The 23,700-nt window shown below is 28.9% G+C and overlaps 2 protein-coding genes across 2 annotated transcripts; one reads left to right on the plus strand and one right to left on the minus strand.

Annotated features, from left to right (window-relative positions):
* The first annotated feature begins 429 nt into the window (after nucleotides 1–429).
* Cby (Chibby) lies at nucleotides 430–3,949 on the plus strand. The gene is made up of 4 exons (XM_067270289.1): nucleotides 430–480; nucleotides 2,059–2,257; nucleotides 2,331–2,440; nucleotides 3,727–3,949. Exons 2-4 carry the CDS (start codon nucleotides 2,071–2,073, stop codon nucleotides 3,811–3,813), a joined length of 384 nt encoding a protein of 127 aa, XP_067126390.1. The 5' UTR covers nucleotides 430–480; nucleotides 2,059–2,070; the 3' UTR covers nucleotides 3,814–3,949.
* LOC136975231 (MAPK regulated corepressor interacting protein 2-like) lies at nucleotides 3,918–23,472 on the minus strand. Its single transcript, XM_067270260.1, has 7 exons — nucleotides 23,410–23,472; nucleotides 12,401–12,521; nucleotides 12,225–12,312; nucleotides 5,553–5,682; nucleotides 4,679–4,772; nucleotides 4,513–4,563; nucleotides 3,918–4,416 (listed from the first exon to the last, which is right to left on the minus strand). The coding sequence occupies exons 1-7, from the start codon at nucleotides 23,455–23,457 to the stop codon at nucleotides 4,346–4,348; spliced, it is 603 nt and encodes a 200-aa protein (XP_067126361.1). The 5' UTR covers nucleotides 23,458–23,472; the 3' UTR covers nucleotides 3,918–4,345.
* Between the last annotated feature and the right edge of the window lie 228 nt (nucleotides 23,473–23,700).

Consider the following 23,700-nt stretch of genomic DNA (forward strand, 5'->3'; position numbering starts at 1 on the left):
TTAAAGTATTTTTTATTAAGTAAAATTCATAATCCTACTTGAAATCCATAGCTTTACATAATCTCGTATCGAACGTGAACTATGCGGTAATGGCGTATGAATACAGAATAAGACACGAGACGAATAACAATTAGAAATTATACCACCATCGAAAATAGTATTGGCGAAATCAGTTAGAAAACTTTATTTTAATTCACCTCTGTCAAATCCGATGCGGTTTATCGAGTAAATTAAAATACCTGAAATTTTAATTTATGACGTAATCGGTGTATATATGACGAAATGTTTTTTTTTCCGTTTTAAATTCGTTTTATATATAAGGATTTTATATTACTAATTAACTTTTATAAATTAAATTGTTTCAAGCGAAAATCTTCGTAAAATTCTAAAATTAAAATTTTTAAATGTCGGTCCGGAATTTTTCCCGGTAGAGGGCGCACGACGGCGTGGAAAATGGAGAACGTGTTTTAGTATAAAAAGGTACACGTTATCGAATATATTTTTGTAATTTGGTAGAAGCATGAAAAAAAGAAGTCGTTCCTAATGAGATTTTTAGTGTAAATTCGTTGAACTATTTGTGTTTGTGGCTTGAACTACGCGAAATCTTTTTTAAATGACTTATTTCTCTTCCGTAACTGGGAAATCAAGGAAGAATTCACATTTAACTAGAAAATAATCCAAAGATAGTGAAGTGGAAGGAATCTGCACGTGGTTATTGTGATTAACGTGTATAATTTCAAAGAATTTTTTTTTTTTTAGTCAAAACTTATAGTTTGCTTCTAAAAGGTAAAAGTAAGACATTTCAAGAATTCCCAGAAATACTTAAAATGCCAAACATTCAAATCGTTAGATAATGTATTAACAGTTGGTAAACTTGCTTAAAATTGCTTTTTTTTAGCAAATCTTATGTCATACGGTACCATTAGATAATGTATTCGCAGAGTTGTGGGGATAGATTATGTCAAGCTATACAGTAAGATACTATATTTGTCAAAAACCAATACACTACCAAGGTTATAGCCAATTCCTATAGGAAACAAAATCCAAAAGGGATCCAGAATCCAGGAGTAACCCTTTAGAGATATTCTGCACCAAACTTTCCTTACATTGCTTGTTTTGGCTCACGCAAACAAATTGGCTCTTACTTAAAAGAGGCTGCTGTTTACTAAATATATATAGATAAGGTTAATCCTAGCAAATAGTTTTTAGTTTTGTTATGGTAAATTAAACAGCGTCGACTATATGTGAGGTAATCTGTAAAACAATGCAAACATACTTTATCTTAGGTATTTTTAGTGATCTCTTGAAGAAAATCAATTTTAACAAGTATTTTAGGATTCATTTGTAAGATTTTAAATTGGATAAAATCTTATCCAAAAGTACTTTATCATTTTTGTTTTTACAACGAATTTTCTATTTTAAATTGCTTATTTCTAGATTCACTACTTTCGTAAATAAATCGAAATTGTTGCATACAGAGGATATTGATCATCCAATGCATATCGTTTCTTCTGTAAGAGGAAAATATGCAGTTCAAATGAATCCAAACAACAAATTCTCATACAGAATCTGTCAGAAAATTAAGATTTTCTTGCTATGAAAACAATTTCTGGATGATTAAAGATATTAAAATTGATTTTTATCTGTAAAAAAATTGAGGATATTATATCATTTGTCCCCATTAATGTTCTGTGATCAAAAACAAATATTTAAGCTCCACATTTAGAATTTATATTTAACAGTTCTATATAACTAATAATAATAATAATATACACACAGAAAAACATGATGCCAGATGGTAAAAGGTCACATTATTGCTACTACAATATCATACTGTTTGGCATTTTTATGTTAAGGTGACTATAAAAAAATAGTCAATGTCATCACTAATGACAAAAAAGTACATTAAATAGTCATTTATTAAAGCTATTATGAAGTTTATTGTAAAGTATGAATTGGTGTGTAGTTATACAGCTGCCAGCTGTATAACTGTGTGCATTATTTCAGAGTTTAATAATATTTAAGTGGTATTTTTAGTCAAAATAATTTGTTTTGCAGAGTAAAAAAGAAATGCCTTTATTCAGTAAAAAGTTTTCGCCAAAGAAATCGTCACCTCGCAAAATACCGTCCATATCCAGATTGCATAGGGAGTTCGATCCGGCCCAGAACCAGGCTGAATTTGGTTTAGAATATGGACCAATCACCGTAAAACTTGGAAATCAGGAATCCATATTCAAAGATGGAAAATGGCAGTCAAGTGAGTGAATATTTTTATCATCATCATCATTAATGAGTGATAAATTTTAATTATGTTGTGTGTATTATTTAAGAATCTTATGCTGAAAGTCCCAAAACTGTGATACAACTAAAGATACAAAATGAAGAGTTGCAGAAAGAAAATAACTTACTCAAATTAAAAGTAGAAATATTATTAGATATGGTAAGCTAAACTAATTTAAGAAATTCTTTAAATACCGGTATATTTAATATTAAATTTGTTTGGCTGTGATAGAGGATACTTTATTTTCATTCATTATAAAAATGAACAGTTTCAAATTGACATAAAAGCATATATCCAAGGTGGCCAATCTGCAGCTCATGAACTACATGCAGTTCTACACCCTTACTGCAGCCCATGTATTTAATTATTAAAATTAAATACACAGGAATACATAATCAGTACATAAAACAGTTTGAATAGAGAATGCAGCTTTCACATTTCTGATAAGTGATTTACAGTACAGCTCCTTTTGTGATAAAGTTTGGCCAGCCTTGGCATATATCTACTGTATATTAAAATAGTTATAATATTTAAACCAATAAGAATAATATATTATTAAAATAGTAAATATGTTATTCTCATCTCTATAAAATTTTAGAGGGTGATCCTTTATTGACTGTGTATTAAAAATGTCCACATAACAATTTGTAATTTTAGTGAAAGTTACTTTCTTGAGTTGAATATTTTGTTATAAAACATTAACTAGGTCAATTTAATTTTAAATGCTTTAATAAAGAAACAATTATTATTATATTTTATTCATTAGCAGTTCCACATATGTGTGATGATTCAACATTTTGAGGGTAAATTCAAAAATCTCTTAGAACAAGCTAACAAATAGAAATTCCATATTTTAATTGAATCAAAAACATTAATTACTGAACATTTTATCATCATAAAATGTCAATTTTATAATTTTTAATGAAAAATTAATTTAAAAATTACTAGAAAATTGTAGACTTTTAGTATAAAGGCTGATCTTAACCTCTTTAGTTATACATGCAAACACCAGCAGATGTTGTTAAAACTATAATGCTTTTTCTATAGGGAAACACCTTTCCAAAAATTCTCAAATATAAGCAGATAGAATCCTATTTACTTATTTTAGTAATGTACAGTTTAGAATTTTGAAAATTGAATACACTAAAGTGTACGACAATAGAATTAAATAGGATTCTAGCACAAAAAAACTGTTTGGTTCCATCTGCTTCCATTTTAGAGTATTTTTTGAAAAGAATTTTCCCATAGAAGCAACATATTTTTAATGCCATGTGCTGGAAATTGATTATAACCTCTTTGGTTATGTATGCAGCCTTAATAATTCAATCAAGGATCATCTTGCAAGTAGACAGTGTTTAAAATAATATATTACATTTTCTATACTTCACATTTAGAAATCTTTGAAAAGATTTAATTAGAATGTTAATTTTTTGTAATTTTTTTAGCTAGCAGAAACAACAGCAGAAGTCCATCTACAAGAAACAGAGATTGAACAATTGAAATCAAAACTTAATATGAAAAGTGCAATTTAGTGCATTTGTAGAATTGTTATGCATTTGTAATATATTCAGATAATTTTATAACTTTGCATGAACTTTGTATAAATTTCCATTTTATCATAAAAAAAAATACAAAATAAATAAAAAACTTTTATTTTTAATACCATGACTATCTAGCATTCTAAGCATTCTATTTGAGCTCTCCGTTTTCTCTTTTTGCAATTTTTTCTTTTTTTTTTTTCTTTTTATGTATCAGTGGTTATATAGCTCAATGTGTACAGAAACTGAATCATTTCAAGTAAATGTACAAATTTCATATATTCTTTTGTACAAGAATTATTTCTCCAGAAAATAATAAATCCGAAAGATACGTGGAGAATCAAATTTACGAATGCCTAATTCACCTTCTCCCGGATAATTTTATTATTGTTCTATATTTTTGTTTAGATGAATAATCTATGATACAGCTGTTATATGCAACAAATCAATGGAATGATACTAAACACACACTTCCCTAATGCACTAGTCTGTCCCAAATTTCGGTGTACCTATAAGTTGTGTTACGTTATGTCGACTGTTTGATATTCTGCAGCAGTCTTTCACCCCAATACAGTTCTAAATCGAAGGGTTCAAAATCTATAAAATTATAAACAAATATATATAAGTTTAAGGTTTATTATTAACCAAGTCAAACACTAAAGAATCAAAAATATTTTTCTCACTAGTACTCACTCTTTAATCTTTGATTTGAATTTCTGTCTTGATAATATACAACTCTAGCTACTGAAAAGATATCAAAACAATACTTTTTTATAATGAATTAAAACATTACATTGTGATTTTATAATTATATTTATAAGAAATTTTATTAAAAATGTGAGGAAAATTACGGACAAACCTTTCCCATCAACAGACGTCTGTTTCGTAGACTCGTATTCACGGAAAATTAGTTTCCAAGCTTTAAGGGAAAACAAAAACACAAAATCGATTAATGTAAATTGTAAAAATATTAAATGTTTATAAATTTATTTTATTTTATATTATTTAAAAACCAATAATCCAACAGATATTTGATAAGAACTGTTTAGTTTGATAACTTTTTCGGTTGTTTTGATTACAGTAAATGAAAGTTCAAGAGTTAGGAAATAAACAAAGGTCAAGCTTGCTCAATATCTTATCTACTTCCTTTCTGTATGATACAGAAATCTGATAGAAGACTTTACAATATATTTGTTATTCTAATAAACATTAATATTTTTTAGCAGTTTTCAGTAAAATTACACCAAAACAATTAATTTTTGATTTAAATATAATGAAAAACTTCACTCTCAATATAAATTAACTATGACTTTCATGTTAAAAAATAAAATTGTAGATTAGCTATTAAAGAAATAGATAAGTAGACTTAGTGAGTATGTAATCCGCAACATTAATTTTTAAAAAGCTGTATTGTTTTAATAACTTTTTATCCTATTTTCATAAATATGCACATCATTATTATCCAAAGTTATGTAGTTCATAATTTGCATGTAGCTAAAAATTGATTAAAAATTATGCTCAAATTTTTAATAGTAGAATTCGTTTCACTTATTTTAAGGTGTTCTAATTATCTAAGATGCTAATAATAATTGTTTTATTCATTCAAATGAATTAAAAACATATATTTTTACAACGATTTAATCACATGTTTATGACTTTTCTTTATTTACATATATATACACACACACACACACACACACACACACACACGTCAGTTTAATATATGAATTCACAAAACTTATACTTCCAGTCTCATGAATGTATGTAGTGATTTCCTCGTGTTGTGGCGTAATTGTTTCTTGATGATTTCTATGCGAGTGAGATCGTCTATCATTAATTGGTTGAAACACAGGTTTCGGAGAGCTACTATCACAAAAAATAAATTATAAATTTCACAGATATTATGAAAAATCAACACAAAAAAATCAAAATTTTGAATTATTGCTAGCATAAAATATTTAAATTCAATGAACCGATTTGAGGTATTTGGGTGAACTCGAGTGATGAAACGATCATTTTCTAGTCAATGCACACGCAAAATGTTTTTGTGTAGAAACAATTTGGCCATTTTACAATTTCAAAAATCTTTTAACAGATAATTGCATAATATAAACAAACTTTCTATGTATAAAAAAAATACACAAATGCATTTACATAGTACCATTGTAAATAAATTACAGAGCTCAAACACAGGAAAGTTGGTTCATTTAGTCAACATTTTTTCTTAACGAATGAATGAAACAATTGCTACTAAAGCGGTCTGCCTCGGGTAACATTTACTCATTCTAAAAATAGTACAAACATCTATAAACAAAGATGTTGCAGACAGCAAAAAAGAAAAAAGAAAAACAGGCATTAAAAAGAAGAATAGAATATTTTGAATAATATATACGAATTTGTGAATGCTTTAAAAAAACAAAATCAAATTTAAAATACATATTTAAAAATACGAAATATAAATTAGAACAAAATTAACATACACCTTCATTAATTAAGAAGTAAAATAAATAAATACCCAACAATAATTAATTTTTATCTTGCTTAAATTACGCAAGTAAATTATTTCTGTGGTCAGTACCAGTAACTATCACTTGATCTTTTTACTCTCATCATTTGCATCTGTGCCAAGCGATGCAAGGTTGACATGATTAGACTTTTTTAAGGCAACACAAGCAACAAAATATTTCACTAGCTTCTTTCTAACAAATCTTTAAAATGGCAGCACTAAATTTTAAGTAAATTATGTTAAAAAGTATAAAGTATATAGATTTAGTTGAAAATAAATAAATCATAGAGGAAAACTTATGCAAAAATATGTGCATTATATTTTATTATTCACAGCATCATTGTTATGTAAAGAATGAAAACATGACCTGCAAGAATAATAACAAACAGTATATTATCGGAAACAAATACTATAAGTTACGTGTTCTGCCAGATATAATATATCACTAGTATGCGACACATTTATTTTTGAACCAATCTAACTTTGCAGCCGAGAAACTTTTTATTGCGGCTTGATTTCCGAAATCGCTCACAATGGCTCTCTGTAAATAGTTAAAGTAGCCTTCAATTGAATGGTTAAGACATTTTAAATGAATTACTAAATTACACACAACCGTCTGTCATTTAAATAAATTATAAGACGTCGGCTTAATAACCAGAGACAGTGAAACACGATGCCGCTACACATAAAGACCATTACCGCGTGTTGTAATTTTAGAAAAATATTAAAATATTTTGGATTATTTTAGCATAACTCAAAATAAAAATAAGGTATCCAATTACATTAAATTGTCAAAATAGTGCCAAATTTATTATCTCAAAATCTAGGATTTTATATAACAAAATTTTGAACTAAAAGTCTTAAATACAAACATTATATTATATCTATATCTGTTAAAATAAGAACTACAAATTTTTTTGTTATATATATATACATACACACACACACTTTGAAATCTAAAACTGTTACGTTTTCAATTTTCACATTTTCAAAGCAATGATGTTTCACTTATTGAATAAATGTGCATTGTAGCTTGAAGCATGCAAGGAATTTTGTAGGAAGCTGTACAGCATATAATATCATTTAGATTATTATTTAAAGACAACATGACAAATTTGCATTATTACTTATATAAAGTGAAAAATTAATGTAATAGTTATCATTTATTTTCTTTAAATTTTATCCCAGAATTATATATATATAAAAGTACTGTCATATTTGAAATTAAACATTTCAAATATCTCAATTTTGATAAATACTTTCAACTCTTAAGCAAATTTGTATTCAAAATTCATCAAATTATTTATGAATGGCATTGGCCTATCACTCTGGAGGGACCCTGATCAAATCCAAGCGGTCAAAAAACCGCAGAAATTTTTTAGGAATATCCGAGCTGGACGTATCGGGCCCCATTGTGGGTTTGGCTCAACCTAAGACAGGTATAACAGTTAAAAAGCCATCTCAGCATCCACGGGACAGATAAAGTTAAGAAAAGAAAAATATATATTTATTTAACTTATGAAAAAAATTGAACGATAAAAGTGATTTTATTTATATAAAAAATCAATATTTCTGTTTGCATATTACATATCATAAAATGCAGAGGATCTTTTTAAGGAAAGAAATTTAGCCATATTTTATCTAAATTTTCATGAGCAAGTTTTATTTTCAATATAACTGGAAAAAATATTCTTATATTTGAAAATAAAATTTATTTGAACAGTACATTTTTTCCTATATAATGGATACCATATCAGATATTTACAATTTAATTTAAATTTCTTTCCTTTATCAGCTATAATACATACATTCAATTTTAAAAAAATATTTATACGGAATTAAAGCAAAATCAATGCAAATTAGCAAATGAAAATAATTAATTCTTTTTTATGAGGAAAACAAAATATAAAATATAAAGCAAATTTGAAAGTTGAAATAGAATCAAATTAGTTTAAACACAAATATCAATTCTTCTATTTTAAAAATGTAATATATCATTAAAATTTAATTTAAAAAGAAAAAAAACATAGTTTTTTTAAACAAAAATCATTATTAATTTTTAAAAAAGTTTAAAAAATTTAATTAATTTACAAAAATTTAATTTAACAAATAATTTTTTAAAATTTATTATAAATAGTTTATTCCTCCTTTATATTTTCAATGACGTTTTTATTTCAGAAGATAAAACAAATTTAATTCAACAATTTTACATTTTAGAGTATCATTGCTCTACTTATATTTTTTTCAAAACAGTTTAAAAATTTTACTTAATACATTCAATTATAAAAAGTATTCTTTTTTTTTTTTTAATGATATTTGTGATGCACTTGTAATTTTCTGCCAGAAGCTTTATGAAGCTATATTTATCTCAAGAAAGAAGAATGAAGATGCAAAGTATTTAGGATAGTCATGCAGATTAATATTTATTCATTGAAATGCTTTGAAAATTTATTTAACTATTCTTGAATTAAAATCAGTGATAAACCATATCACTGATTTTAATTCCAGAATATAGTTTAAAAAAATATTATTGTTCACATAAAAAATGAGTTTAAGAAGTCTAAACTACTGCTATGTTATTATTTTTAAAATTTTTCAGATAAAATTTAGATTTTATAGAATAATAATTAAATCAAAGTTCTATAAAATCATAACTTTTTATAGATGTTAAATTTTAAATACATTTTCACATGTTATGAATAATAAGATTTTGTAGTATGCAATAACTTTATTATGTCTACATAAGAGAAAGCGTATGGTGACATAGTGTCTGGTTATTTCAAACAGACCTTTTCTTATCATTTTAAGAGATGTAGTTTATGTCAAAATGCTTAAATATTTTATTAAAAAGATTTTCTTCAATGAATTGGTCATATAAATAGAATTACCCTTATAAGTTTGCTTGTTTTTATTAAAATAATAATTGCATTTTTTAATAGTCTTCCTGAATAACTTTTTTCAATATCTTGTCTACAAATTATATATAAATAAATGTAATAGGTCTATATAATAAATCAAGCAGATGTCTACTTGTACTACAAAAAGAACACTTAGTTATAAATTTATATAAATATTCATAGGTTCTACATAGTTTTATATCAAATTTTCAAATATTCTTGATACTTTATTTTTAAAAACCACTTCTTGTATATGATGTTATCCTATTATTTTCTAGTACCTTCTTCGTAAAAAGAAACGGTAAAAATGTTTCAATAAAATGTCTATTTTGTAAGAGACTGATTATATATGTTTGGATTTCATTTATTAGTTTTTAAAAAAAATTACTTTTGTACGCATTATATTAATTTAAATAATATTCAGTGAAATAACAAAAATTTATTTGCTTCTATGGAAAGTAAAGAACAAGAATAAAAACAAAAACCAATTTAAAGAATGATTAAAGCTATTGAGTATGAATCTCTGGAGAGTCCCTATTCATGTTTTTCCTCCCCAAAATCACATTTAATAGTGATGTTGATAATATCATTGATAAAAACAAAAACTTTAAATAATCTGATACCACAATATAATAAAAGTTCACAAAACTTACTTGTTAGTGACATTGATAAAGAAATAAACAAGATAACTGCTTAGTTCAAATAGATGACACTTATTAAAAGAAATGTTTCCAGCAAAACATCAGATGATCCACAAGAATTAATTTTACATGCATATGTAAATAAAATAGGGTGTACTATAGAATTGTGTACTATTACCACCTATGGAATTTCAGGACTTTGATTATATATTTGAACTCAGGGGACCGAGACGAGTTCAACGGTACCCTATTTTTGGACTGGAGACGAAAAATAAAAAGTTATCATACTTTTTAAGTTACCATACTTTTTTAATGCTCTCATGAAGACGGCACCATAGTTGCTAGTACTGCCATCTTGCGGTAAAGTCTGCAAACCATGATGTCGGACTACGGTCATCTCCAATAGGGTTAAACACACGATACGAGAGTGAAGAGAGCGATGCGATCATCGCGCAATCGCCATTTCGGTCGGTTAATGTTACTTATGGCAGCGAACATGGCGGCCGTTCCCACTGTTCGTTCTCCCAACTGACCTCCCGGAGGGGAGCCGCCGGCAGGCCGCCATGTGCTAAACGTCACTAGTTATTGATTCACGGTAGTTCTTGAACAAAGTAAAAAAGGGGGGGGGAAACGTCTACTAAAGGAAATTTTAACGGCAAGTGACGCGACTCCCGATTGCGATAGCGAGGCAGACTTAGCGGAGAGAGTGACGCGACTCCCTATCATCGCGCGATCGCTGGAAAAAAGTATGATAACTTTTTTATTTTTCATCTCTGGTGTAAAAGTAGGTTATCGTTAAACTCGTCTCGGTCTCCTGAGTTCAGATATATACGCAAAGACCTGAAATTCCATAGGTGGTAATCTATAGTATCCCCATAAAATATATTAAAAAATAAAATAAATTATGTGTGTGTGTACTTTATTTACTCAATTTTTAAGCTTGCCATTATTGTTAACATGCAAGATACATTATCATTGACAATTCCTTAAAATGAAAAACTGAATGAACTTAAATATTTCTATACAAAACTATTTTCAAAATTGGCCTATTTGATAATTTAATTTTCTAAAAATTCTGTGTTCAGTTATTAAATAAAATCTTTAATCTTAAAAATAAAACATTTCTATGCATCTATTTTAATTTAAAACTTCATTTTTCTCGTAATTGTTTTGCTTACTATTTTGCTTCAAATTAATAAATTCAAAATCATAATTAATTATTCTTGTATATTTTACTTTGTCCTAACAAGAATTTGTTGTTTATGCATTTTTATAGAATCAAATAGGTATAAATCATTCTAAATCATTCTAATCTGTGAAGTTATTGTGAGTTGAGATTAAACTTTTAATACAAGAAATGTTTTTATTCAAACTGTTGGCTATTTGAACTAAGCAGTTACTTTGTTTATTTAACTTCAAAACTTTTAATTATTATAAACTAATTCATTCACAGTTTTCATTTATCAAAAATTCAGTTAAATTACTTCCTATTTCACTAGAAATATATTTAATTATATGTAGTAAACATATCAACTAACTGAATAAGCAAAGAAACATTGTATAGAAGATTATACAAATAATTTATTTTGTATAAAATTTGCATTTAATCAGTGCATTTATCATATCATAGTCATCATAACCTTTATCATGTTACAAGAGTAAAATACACCAATTTAAGGAACCCAAAGTTTAGACAGAGAAACACTTTCAGACTTTTATTTGGACTGGCTTTAGTTCACGATAATGGTAATGTGGAATACATATGAATATACGAATATATATATTGTCATATATATATATTGGTTTATCATTGTTTGTTTGTATACAGCAATGCAAGACACAAGCAAACTGCTGAGAGAGATGCCATCTGGAAGGACTTCCTACAGGAAATCAGCCCCTATTTAAATGTTACAAAAGTGAAGTAAACCCAGAAAACTCCACATGAGCATAAGGGCAAAACACAAACCTGCAATAGGCATTTAGCGGTTTTATCCGCTCGGCCACCATCACGTATACAAGACTCAAACATTGCAAAGAAACAACAGTTCAGAAAGATCATCTTACAATTCTAATTACCATTATTAAAATAATAATGGTAATTAGAATCACAATTAACTTTGCAACTTTACACAAAAAGCAATCATCTCCAACCATATCAATAAATTTAATGTAAAAATCAAAAGAAAATCCACTTTACCCACTTAAAACCTGTGCAACATAGTCAATGAACTTGCAACTAACATCTGGATATAGAAAGGGTATAAATAGTAGCTTGAATTATTGTAACTTATCAAACAGGTGCATGGACTCATGCCCTATGTACATTACCAATGCAACAATACTGATCAATGCAAGAATTACCTCATATCAGCAGTAATTCCAAAATCGCCAGATTTTTTCCCAGGATGATCTCTAGGGTTTTCAAGGTTGTCTAATTTCTGGGTTAAACCTGCAATTAAATAACAGTTAAAGTTAACATGTTTTGACGTAATTAAGTACTGCAGTTTATATATAATCGAAAAATAACGCATATTCACCTCTTCTTGTTCTGTTTAATACATTATAAGGACCTTTGCTCAATGCATACATCACTAGCTTCCTTTCCTTTCCTGGCAGTGATTGGAACTCTATCGAACGTCTCACACTGAAATGCGACCTCTACAAATTAAGATCGTTAGATTTATAATATTTAAATTTTAAATAATTATGTTATATTTTTTATGATATTAGATTTTAATGAATTAATAAATTATAAATACTTTCCAATAAATTATATTAATTAAATAATTATAACGGGGTTAATTATTCGTCGAAATTTGTTAAAATTCGCTTCGTTTCGGCGTTCTGAAAAATTTCGTTTAGATTCTAGAATTTTCTATGTGAATAAATATAATTTAAATTATTATAAGTAAATACAAATTAACAATGTGAACCAGTTTTTTTTTATAAACAGATTTAATGTTATAGTATATTGATGAGGCGACCGGATGGCCGAGATTTTAATGCGCCGGCCTACCGTTCTAGGGTACACGGAATCGAATCTCGGAGGAGTAACACCGGGAATTTTTCGTGAGTGGTATATTTCAGATGTGTCGTGTCCCGTTCCTCACCATTTAGTCCAATTGTGGTCCTTTTAGTGCTCATTAAGACGAAAAGAACCAAAAATAAATCTATCAAACAGTTTTCTGTTTCGTAATCGCAGTATAGGGAAAACATGACTGAAGCAAACCAAGATCACAGAACAGACACGTGCAAGACTTCTTTGTGGCCTACAGAGCGTGCTCCTTTCTTGCAAACTTAAAAATAAGCATGAGCGTCGCCGATCGTCGCCCGGAAAATCCAATTGTTGAATCAGAGTCATCAAAGAAACCGCCTACTTTTCGTCGAAGAGTGTGACGTAGAGTGAAGTTGAACCGATGATCGGCGGTCGATGGTGGACCCTGCAACGATGGAACGAATTTCATTCGACGTCACCTTCGATCAGATTGCTTCGATATTATTTATTTTGCGCCGGGCTTTTTTGGGACTGGTCTATCCTGCATATCTTACCGTTCCTCACCACTTGGCAGCCCCATTGTGGGCCTGGCCAAACACATAATGAACTTGATGAAGACTCTCTTAGTGTCCACGGAGCAGAAGTGAGTGGAAATGCCCATTATCCAATTATAAACTAATTAATTAATCATACGAAAAAATTAAAGACATTTTAAATTCAAAATTTTGCCGAATCTTAACTTTTGCGTGGCCCACCAGTGGTCAAGCAGTTCCGTTCCCTGAATACTGGGAGTTCGGTCGTAGGTTCATGACTCGACAGGATGGGCTAGCCACGTGGTTTTCCTGGTTTCTCCACGTGTGTAACGCCTTAATAGGGGCCAGTTACTTTAAAAAGACTTCCCGGAAGGCAGATTGCCCAAATGTTGCGTTGCCGTAACTTAACTAAACAAACAAACTTTACTTTCTCGTTTAAAAGTTTAGTGGGTATTAGTTTATTTTATCAACACCAACGTTCTTCTTAATTATATTTATAATAGAGACATACATGCTAGACATGTCCAAAACACAACGAAATTCACAAGCTAAGGTTTGACAACGACGATTTTCGAGATTAACTTGTTAAAAAGAGAACAATCAAATTACTTTAAAATTTAGATTAAATGTTTATAACTATAAATTTATAAACACGTGTGTTTTACATAGCCTAACTAATCCTTTAAATTTAAAAATGTAAAGTTATATAACAATAATTTATATGTAAGATGTGGGTCAATAGGCTACTACATAAAGACTTTTCTGTTTGGTAATGTTTTGCTTAAAAACAACAGACGCAACACGCGTCAGAGCGAAGTTCTCACACCCAGTTTTTTTTTCCATTCCAATACCTCGCGGACCAATACTTTTGTGAATTAAAATAAAAGTAATGATAAGGCGGATCACAGTTTGAGTACTTCCAGTTAGACCGCGAGCGACTTTCTTTTAATTTCTTTTATGAATCGCATATTATAAAATAAGTTATAGTTATCATATACAAATCAATTTATGATTGATAATGTTAAAATGAAAGATGTATAAATGAAATAAAAAATGACGACTTCCTGAATATCGTGTAATTCCTATTCGACTGATATAATAAGTCTAGTTTAGAACGTGGATAAGAATATGCCGACAATAAAACTATTTCGTTACTAAACGGTACACCTTTATATTTCACCTAAAAAAGATAAAAGTAATAGGAATAAAAAATCTAACCATGGACTAGCCCAATGAATATTGTAATTAATATCTTAGTTTGGTAAGATACAGCTTCATTCACGGGAACAATGCGTAACGAAATTTCATATCGGTGATCGAAAAAATTACAATTTTGGCTAGGAAAAGGTGGAAGGAGTAAAACTCACATTTTTATTTAAATATCGTAAATAAGCAAAGTAATTAAAAACTATTTCAAACATGTATTAAGTGGCAGACAATACACGACTTGAACGTAAGAAGTTACACGATACTGTTTGTTATAATCGTGCCGTCAAACCAAGAAAGCCAAATCAAGATGCCTTTCCTATTAGTTCAAAATCAAAATACGTATATGATACTTTTTTTATTTCAAAGGATGACAATGACGAAGAGAAATGACTCGTCAACACAGAATTATTTTTAAAAGAGCGTCTTTTTAAAAACACGTTATTTTATAAAGTTTAGTTATTTAAAATGCGCAATATAGATCTTTCTCGCTAGACTTATTATACCATCAATTAGAAACAGGACAAGCTTTAGAAAATCACATTTTTTTCCCTAGAGTATGCATTTTTCGAACTTCGAGTCCCTTATCAACTGTCATGTAACTGTTTAGTTGCACTGTTACAAAATTTGTAAAATTTTTTAACTTACATGGTTATGAGAAGCACAGAAATGGTGACGATTGATAAAATACAGATGATAATTATTAATTTATAGGTATTTGCTATCGCAATAGTTAAAATGTTAATGATTTACAAGAACAAACATGCGCACGAGAATTACGTTTTTCTGTTATTCAGAGGTTAACTAAAATCCCATTCGATGTCTTGCCTAAACGCATTCCTAAGCTTGTAAATAAAATTTTTATAAAATTTGACCATATGGGAAGTGTTTAATGTGAACATTATATTGTAATTTATCTTCGATCGTTACATATACGGTATTTATTGTCAGTTAATTCTTTGATGAAATTGGTATCAGAATATTGCGGGTGTAACTCGTAATAATATCATCGTCTGCTTGAATTAATTAAAATATTTTCTTTTGAAATTATTTGGAAAAATAATTTGTTTTCTTACACCCCATAGCTACCTGTCAATCTTCATTACAGACCCTTTATAACGTTTGAGTGGAATCCTTTGAAGGTCCACTGACAGTTTTACAAGTTCTGGGAATTTGAACTCGACTAATTAGACGCGTAAAATGTGTAAAATATTTGAATAAATACATCAATTCCCCAGCTTAAGGAAGTATGCGGCAAAAATTCCAACGTTATTTTCTACATAAAGCAGATTCTAGCTCAGCCAATAATTAGTCTAATTCACAAAACAACACCTGCCACTTTTTTAAAAAGTATCACCAGTGGAATCATTTTTATTTTCGTTTTTTTTACTTCTTATTCCCACTATAACGATTTTATTGTATATTTATTTATTTATATTACCATGTTCTTCCTTTTTGTTTTTATTTTTTATTTTTGTCCGTTACTAATGGTTTGAATTTTTTCAAACAATTGTATTCTTTTAATGGAACGATAATGTTCCTTTTTTCGAAAGTTAAAACCTGAAGATGGCTTATTGAGTAAGCCGAAAACGTTAGTTTTCTCAATAAAATTATTTCAGCTATAAGTAAAGGTAGTTGTTTTGTGAATTTGGTTATTTTCTACAACTTTTGCATGTGAATAGTTTTTCGTAATGAATTTAGTAAGAATTAAAACAAGAAACCGGCTAGCAGACACATCGAAAATAATTTAAAACTAGCAGTGACTAATATTTGACCAAATATTTCTGATATATTACGTTTACATCATTTCTAGAAGCTAAATTAAGTACAGTATATGTTTGTTTAACTAAACAACATTATGGCCATTGGCCTTTTCCAAGTGTCGACAAAAATACATGTACAGAAAATAAACAATCAACAAAACAAAAAAAGAACAACAAAAATAAATAATACACAAAATTAGACATCGTTCAATTTTTTAACAACTTGTTTAAACTTATTTTAACTTGTTAACAACTTGCCCATAAGTTCTCAGATCTTTATATGCTTTTAAAGAATTCCAGTTATACATCGGTTGGTAGATCGGTGCATCTCGCCAAAACAGTGCTTAACTCTTGGTAGAATCAAATTCTTTTTTTCCATTGACAGTTATAGTTAGAGGTCCTAAAGTGTTTATTTAACTTATTATATAAGTGATGAGTTAAGATCAAGAATAATATTAGCTAGAATCTTATACTAAGCTTAAGATTAAGAATAACAACTAATAACTAAGCTTCTTAACTATAATATAAGCCAAACATTTATTTAAACTTCAAAATAATGTTTGAAATATGAATATATATGATTCTTTCCTGCCAGCCAGAAGCTGTATCCCATACGGAAATACCATATCGAAGTTTGGTTCCATACAAGCGTGATATAAACGCAAAACAGTCTCAAAATTTATGAAACTCATTATTCTTTTTAATATTCCAATAAATCTAGATAAAGACAATGTTAGATTATTTATATGATTGTTCCATCGTAATTTATCATCAATTTCAATACCGAAATATTTTACGGTATTAACTCTTTGAATACGTTTATTATTAATTCTTACTTGTATATCATCTAAGTTGACTTTTTTGTTCTTATTTGATAAATAAACATATTTTGTTTTATTCTCATGTATTCTAAAGTTATTATTCACCATATATTTAATTAATTTAGCCAACAATAAATTCATGTTATTTTTAATTAATTGAAGATTCCAACCCGCATAGGTTATAACAATATCTTCTGCCAACAATATATTATTATTTTCGGGAATGGTTTCTATAATATCGTTTATATAAATATTAAAAAGCAGCTATGCTAATTTATGATTACATATTAATAAATAATTGCGATTTACTGGCATTTCTTTTTTCTCTTTTCTCTCGTTTGGGGCCCGCGTTAGTTCAAAAGTTTTTAAATACGGCCGTTACATAGAAAAAGGTTGCCCATCCCTGATTATACTAAATGATTAAGTATAAGAAGCGCGTATCAACATATTAAAGTACGAACTTAGTTTTATTTTATTTCATTCATTTAGAAAATATTACATTTATTGCAGAAGGAGAAATCTTATTTCAGATAGAAAATAGTTAAGAAAATTTATTGAAACATCAAATAAATACATTTTAAAACAGTTTTAGACGTTACTAGTAAAATTTCATTTCATAATATAATACTGTAAATATTCTTCGATACAACTATGTAAAATTTTAGATTAACACTGTTTTATTTACAAGTTTAATAAGGGCGCTTTCGTGGATATCTGATTAATCACAATTAAGTGTTGAGACTTTGAAAGCCATATTATGTGCGAAATAAATTTAAACTCTTGCGAAAAATTTAATGACATTTTAAACGACAGCAATCTACTAAAAAATTCACTCGACTGAGAAATATGCGAAAAAAGAAGCGTTTTTAAAGATTTATAATAGTATATAAATTTATTATATTTGTAAATTTTACATACATTGAAATTAAAAAAAAATACAATTTTTGCGTTTTTTGATGATAAAATTTTGATCTAGAACAATTTTTTTCAAGAAGACAACAACTTCCTACTACCCCGTCAATTTTGTCCCGCTTCACAAATGTTAAAATCTGGTCACCTTAAAGAAAATAGAACTTAAATTTAATTACTTTATACTCCATTTACACTCATTCTGAAATGGATCCCCTGCTGGACTGTAAATGGTCAGCTACTCGTACCTAAAGAGAGAATTACTGTCATGTGTGTCATATGTACTGTACAGCTAGAATAGTGATAGTTGAAGAAAATACTTTAATTAATCCAAGCAGACGATATTGTTCCTTATTCATTTAGTACAGTGGTTCCCAACCTTTTTTTGACCAGGGACCACTTTGATTTCATTGTTGTTAGCAGGGACCACAAGGTTTAAGAAAAATAAACTTTAATCAAAACTTTTAATATAAGTAAGTAATCGTTAAACTCAAGACTTTTGCTTTAACAGTACCATTATAATAGAAAACATAACATTTTTAGTAAAAATTAAATTCAGTTTGTATCAACGTGGGAATAATAATTTAAAATAAATAAAAGTTTTAAATCTTTCGCGGACCATATTTTAGCTCTTGCGGACCACTGGTTGGGAACCGCTGATTTAGTATAAGGCCTACAAGTTTACTAACATCATTAAAAAAAACTATTTTTTCCTCAATGTATTCTCTGTTTTGCTTACGAGCAATTCATGAAAATGTGTCATTTTTGTTATTTCCCGAGTCTACACAGTACAAGAAAAATTTATCTGTGCAGTTTTCGAAATGGACTCGCATTATGGTGCTTGTATATGTAAATATTTATGTAAAAATGAATTATGTAACATAATACATGTTTTGCGTTACTTAATGCTGTGTTTGTATTCCTTTCTTAAACGTTTAACCGTTAACAGTAATATTAAAAATATACACTACTTTTTCTACAAAATCTCTTTTAAAAGAGTAATTTTCTAGAAAAGATTTAAGGGTGCTCAAATCACAAGTAAATTATAAGATTTTACTGTTTTTTTAGGATTGATTGTCGCTTAACGCGTTCAGAAGTCTTTCATTTATCCGACTTTATTCGACTCGAAGCAGTAGGAAAAATTTCTAAGTTTAAAGATTTGTTTTTAAGCCGGCATCACTAAAAAATGAATAACCAAACCTTTTTAGATATCGAGCACAACTTTTACCAGGCAAACGTTTTCGTTACATTAGGCATTAAGAATCCAGCCAAATATCTAGAAAGGTTACGTTATTCGTTCTTTAAATACATCCGGGTTGGCAATTTTCTGTCGATTACGTTACTTCCGATTTCTTTCAATATGGAATCATTTTTGTATACCTTTTGATGTTAAAAGCTGCAGATATTTGCGTGTTTAATTGAAAAGTCTGATAAGAAATAAAATTTGTGCGATTCATAAAAGAAATTAAAAGAAAGTCGCTCGCGGTCTAACTGGACGTACTCAAACTGTGATCCGTCTTATCATTACTTTTATTTTAATTCACAAAAGTATTGGTCCGCGAGGTATTGGAATGGAAAAAAAACTGGGTGTGAGAACTTTGCTCTGACGCGTGTTGCGTCTGTTGTTTTTAAGCAAAACATTACCAAACAGAAAAGTCTTTATGTAGTAGCCTATTGACCCACATCTTACATATAAATTATTGTTATATAACTTTACATTTTTAAATTTAAAGGATTAGTTAGGCTATGTAAAACACACGTGTTTATAAATTTATAGTTATAAACATTTAATCTGAATTTTAAAGTAATTTGATTGTTCTCTTTTTAACAAGTTAATCTCGAAAAATAAATCGTCGTTGTCAAACCTTAGCTTGTGAATTTCGTTATAGAATGTTACGGTGTTACGGAAGCGTAACTAAGCAAAGTTCGTCAAACTGGTCCGCGGGCTGTCCACGCGGGTTTTTGTGTCCATTATGTAGTTTTATGAATGAAAATTTACAAGTTGTGAAAACGCACGTCAATATATATAAGTGTCGTCTCGAGTTTTTTTCGCAGCTACTTTGGATGCTATTGGCACCCATCTTTTAAATTTTCTCTCTAAAAACGCATATTTTAAAATTATAGATCACGATATTACGGACGTCTTTTTTTTTTTTTTTCACCGTCGTTCGCAAATGTCTACAAACAGCAGCCCTGCGGAGCCACCGCTATTAATGTGGGCACTGTAGGGTGTCTTTACTCTATCACGTGACGCCTGCGAGGTATAGTGCAAACAAAACGAATTCTTCCGCCACAAGAAAAAGTTGTCCGGAAATGCGTCAGAGCTGTAGTCACGTGAGCGACTGACGTCGAATCCAGGTCACGTGACACGCTGTGTGCGCGTCCGCCCTACAATGTGCAGCTCCACGACCAAAACAAGCTTAAGCGATGGCGGTGCACAGTCGGTAAGTAGTCCTATGATTTTTTGTTTATAGCGTTTTTTAAATGAGTTGCCCTTCATATATTCGATGTGTTTTGGACATGTCTAGCATGTATGTCTCTATTATAAATATAATTAAGAAGAAAAACGTTGGTGTTGATAAAATAAACTAATACCTCCCTTCTGTATCTGTTTTATACTACCCCCTTCACTCCCGCTGAGTTTATTACCCTTCTGGGCACGAAAACCAAAAAGACAAAAGAGAAAGAACATTCCAGAAAACAAACAATGACTAAAAATATATGAAGACAGCTAAGTGACTGTCACATTTGAATTTCACGGTTTTAAAATTATTTTATCTTACAATTTTATTAACTCATTCAACACTGAGAGTGGATTTTTTAATATTGTGGCCAGGTAAACAATGGGGCGGCCGGATGGCGAGGAGCAAGATATTATTATTATTATTTGATCCGAAATCGAACTCGGATTCCTCAGAACGGCAGGTAATATCTTTACCTTCTTGGTAACGCGACAGGGGCCTTTTTTTCTTCAAAGTGGCTACTCTTCTGTTTACGGTGTTAACTATTTAGTATCTGTGTATGTAAAAAATTTACGTGTAATCCATTGTGGGAAGATAAAAAAAGATTTTGAATAATAATTCTATTTAAAAGAGTCGTTTATAATTAAACGTACAATAAATTAAATTCTGTATTAATTACATTATTTTTCTTAAAAGTAAATATTTTTAATGTAAAATATTAAAGTAAATTTGTATGTCCCATTTATAACTAATCTTCCCTTAAAGGGTATGCTTTTTACCCTTTGAAACTTTGGCCTTAATCTTAAAGTACAAACTGATATGTTGATAACCGATAACAAAACGAAGTTTACAATAAGATTTTATTTTTAAAATTTAATTGATTAAATACAGTTTATTAGAATTTAGTGCCATGAGATGCTGTATTTTACAAAATTTTACATAACAATACTTTGACAAATAAAAAATTGCAGTAGAAATCGTAATTCTTGGCCCCAGAATGTAAAATTTTTAGAAAATACTGTAGCAATAAGACATTTATAATGAATAAACTAACTTCAATTACTAGAAATTTCTTTGATTATGGAAAATTTAATTATAGTAAGAAGAGAAATTTGACATTTTAAAGCATTTTATACTCTATAAAGTTTTTCTATTTGATATTTGGTTTTATATTTATTGTATAGTATATTATAAATGTTTATTATTTAAGTTAATATGAATAATTAATAATTTATGGTTATTCTTTTTTCAAGGAACTAATAGAAATGACGAATCAAACACAAATTCAGTTTATGGTGGAAGGATACAATACAAGGATTTATACGCTTCCAAGTTAGTCAACTTGGAAGCACATAAATCCTTAAGTAAATTAATAAGTAAACAAGTAACAAATATATAGGAGAAACCGGGGCAAAACTTCCTTTAGTTTTTTATGAGTGAGTGGTGTAAACTAGAGAGAGCTTCCCTAGTTTACAGCATAATAACAGACTATAGCACGTGTCTGCAATGTCGAGGTTATACTGTAGCACCACCCAGTGGTATGGCGATAAAACCACTGAACACCGATCGTGAGTTCGACCTCGTCAACGCGCTGGCCACGTGAAGTTATCTGGATTTTCTTCACGTTAGTAACACCTAAATAGGGGTCGGTTTTTAATGAAGTGCATCGCCCATCCGTAAACAAATAAACCAAACCAAACTCTTGTAACGCATTGTAAAGGTTACCTACAAACCCACCCATATCGGAGTATATACGTAATTTATGGACAGCCCCATACATGGTAAATATTTTATATAATAGAAGCAAATAAGATATTGTCTTCATGGCAAAGCTGCCAACTTTTCACGCTATTTACCTCAACTTATGGTAGATAACGCTTAAATTGTTATCAGTATTAACCAGCTCTTTAACTGTTAAATGTCATTGTTCGTATACAATAGTTCAATTGTTTTCTTACATAAATGCTGCAAAAATATAGCCTAACAGAAACTGGATGAATTACTATTAATTCACATACTAATAGGGGCCAGTTTTCCATAGAGTTACCCACAGAAAGACATCCCTCTTGGCAGTTCGCTCACTTGTTGCATTGCCATAGCCCATTAAACCAAACCAAAGCAAACGAAGTGGATATACGTTATTATTTATGCCATAATAAATAATAATGCTTTATGTTTCCTAGTGAATAATTAGATTTGAAAATTCCAATTAGAATTTTTGAAAATAAAATAAAATTTTCCAGCTAAGAACAGGCCTTTAGTATGTTTATACTGTACACATAAAGCACTTACCATTTTCTGCATGGTTCAGTTTTCTGTTCTAGAGAACTTTCGGCAAATCCTAGGCAAATAATATACAAACTCTACATTTTATGGTAATTTTCTCTAATATAGACCAGTTTTTTCAAATGTAACTGTAAAATTATAATAAATTATGCTTGGAAGTTTGTATCCGGAAGTTTCCGTCTCATATCTATAATAGACTATCACGTGTCAGGAAATGAAATCTGCAGATTTCCCTTTTATTCTAACTGGAAGTTTTGTGTTTACCTGTTTAATTTAATATTTTTAATTTAATTTAATGTACATTTTTAAAACAAAGTTCTAGAAATAAATTGGATTTGATTTGACTTTTCTTTAGAAAAGTTTAAAATTGCTAACCATACGCACTAATGTTATCCGATGTTAATTTAAGAATGAGATCCATAATCTTAGAAATATTATAAAATTTAAGTGTTGTTGCTTGTTATATGTGTAAAAAAAAATAATAATAATTATAAACAATCTTCATTGTATTTAAACATTGATTTATTTAAATATAATCAAGAAAAAACTGATTATAAGTGATTTTACTAACAAGTAAGTGCCATTTTTCTTGAATGGTTAAATCAATAGATAATGACATTGTGTGTTGCTCCGAAAATTTCTCGTATTTCACAGTTATTTAGGCCTGTATGGTTATTAAGCCTAAAATAAAAAAATAAAGTTATAATTTCGACTAAATTTTTACATAATTAAAATTAACAATTATAAATATTCTATTTGTGTAAATTAATTTTCAATGCAATTTATAGTGTTTTTTAATAAGCCAATTCTAAAGAGCAACAAATTAGTCATAGAAATGCACGTCAATAGTAATTATTATTAT

The sequence above is a fragment of the Centruroides vittatus genome, unplaced genomic scaffold (genome assembly GCF_030686945.1).
Source record: "Centruroides vittatus isolate TY-2023 unplaced genomic scaffold, ASM3068694v2 contig_367, whole genome shotgun sequence".
Classification (NCBI taxonomy): Eukaryota; Metazoa; Arthropoda; class Arachnida; order Scorpiones; family Buthidae; genus Centruroides; species Centruroides vittatus.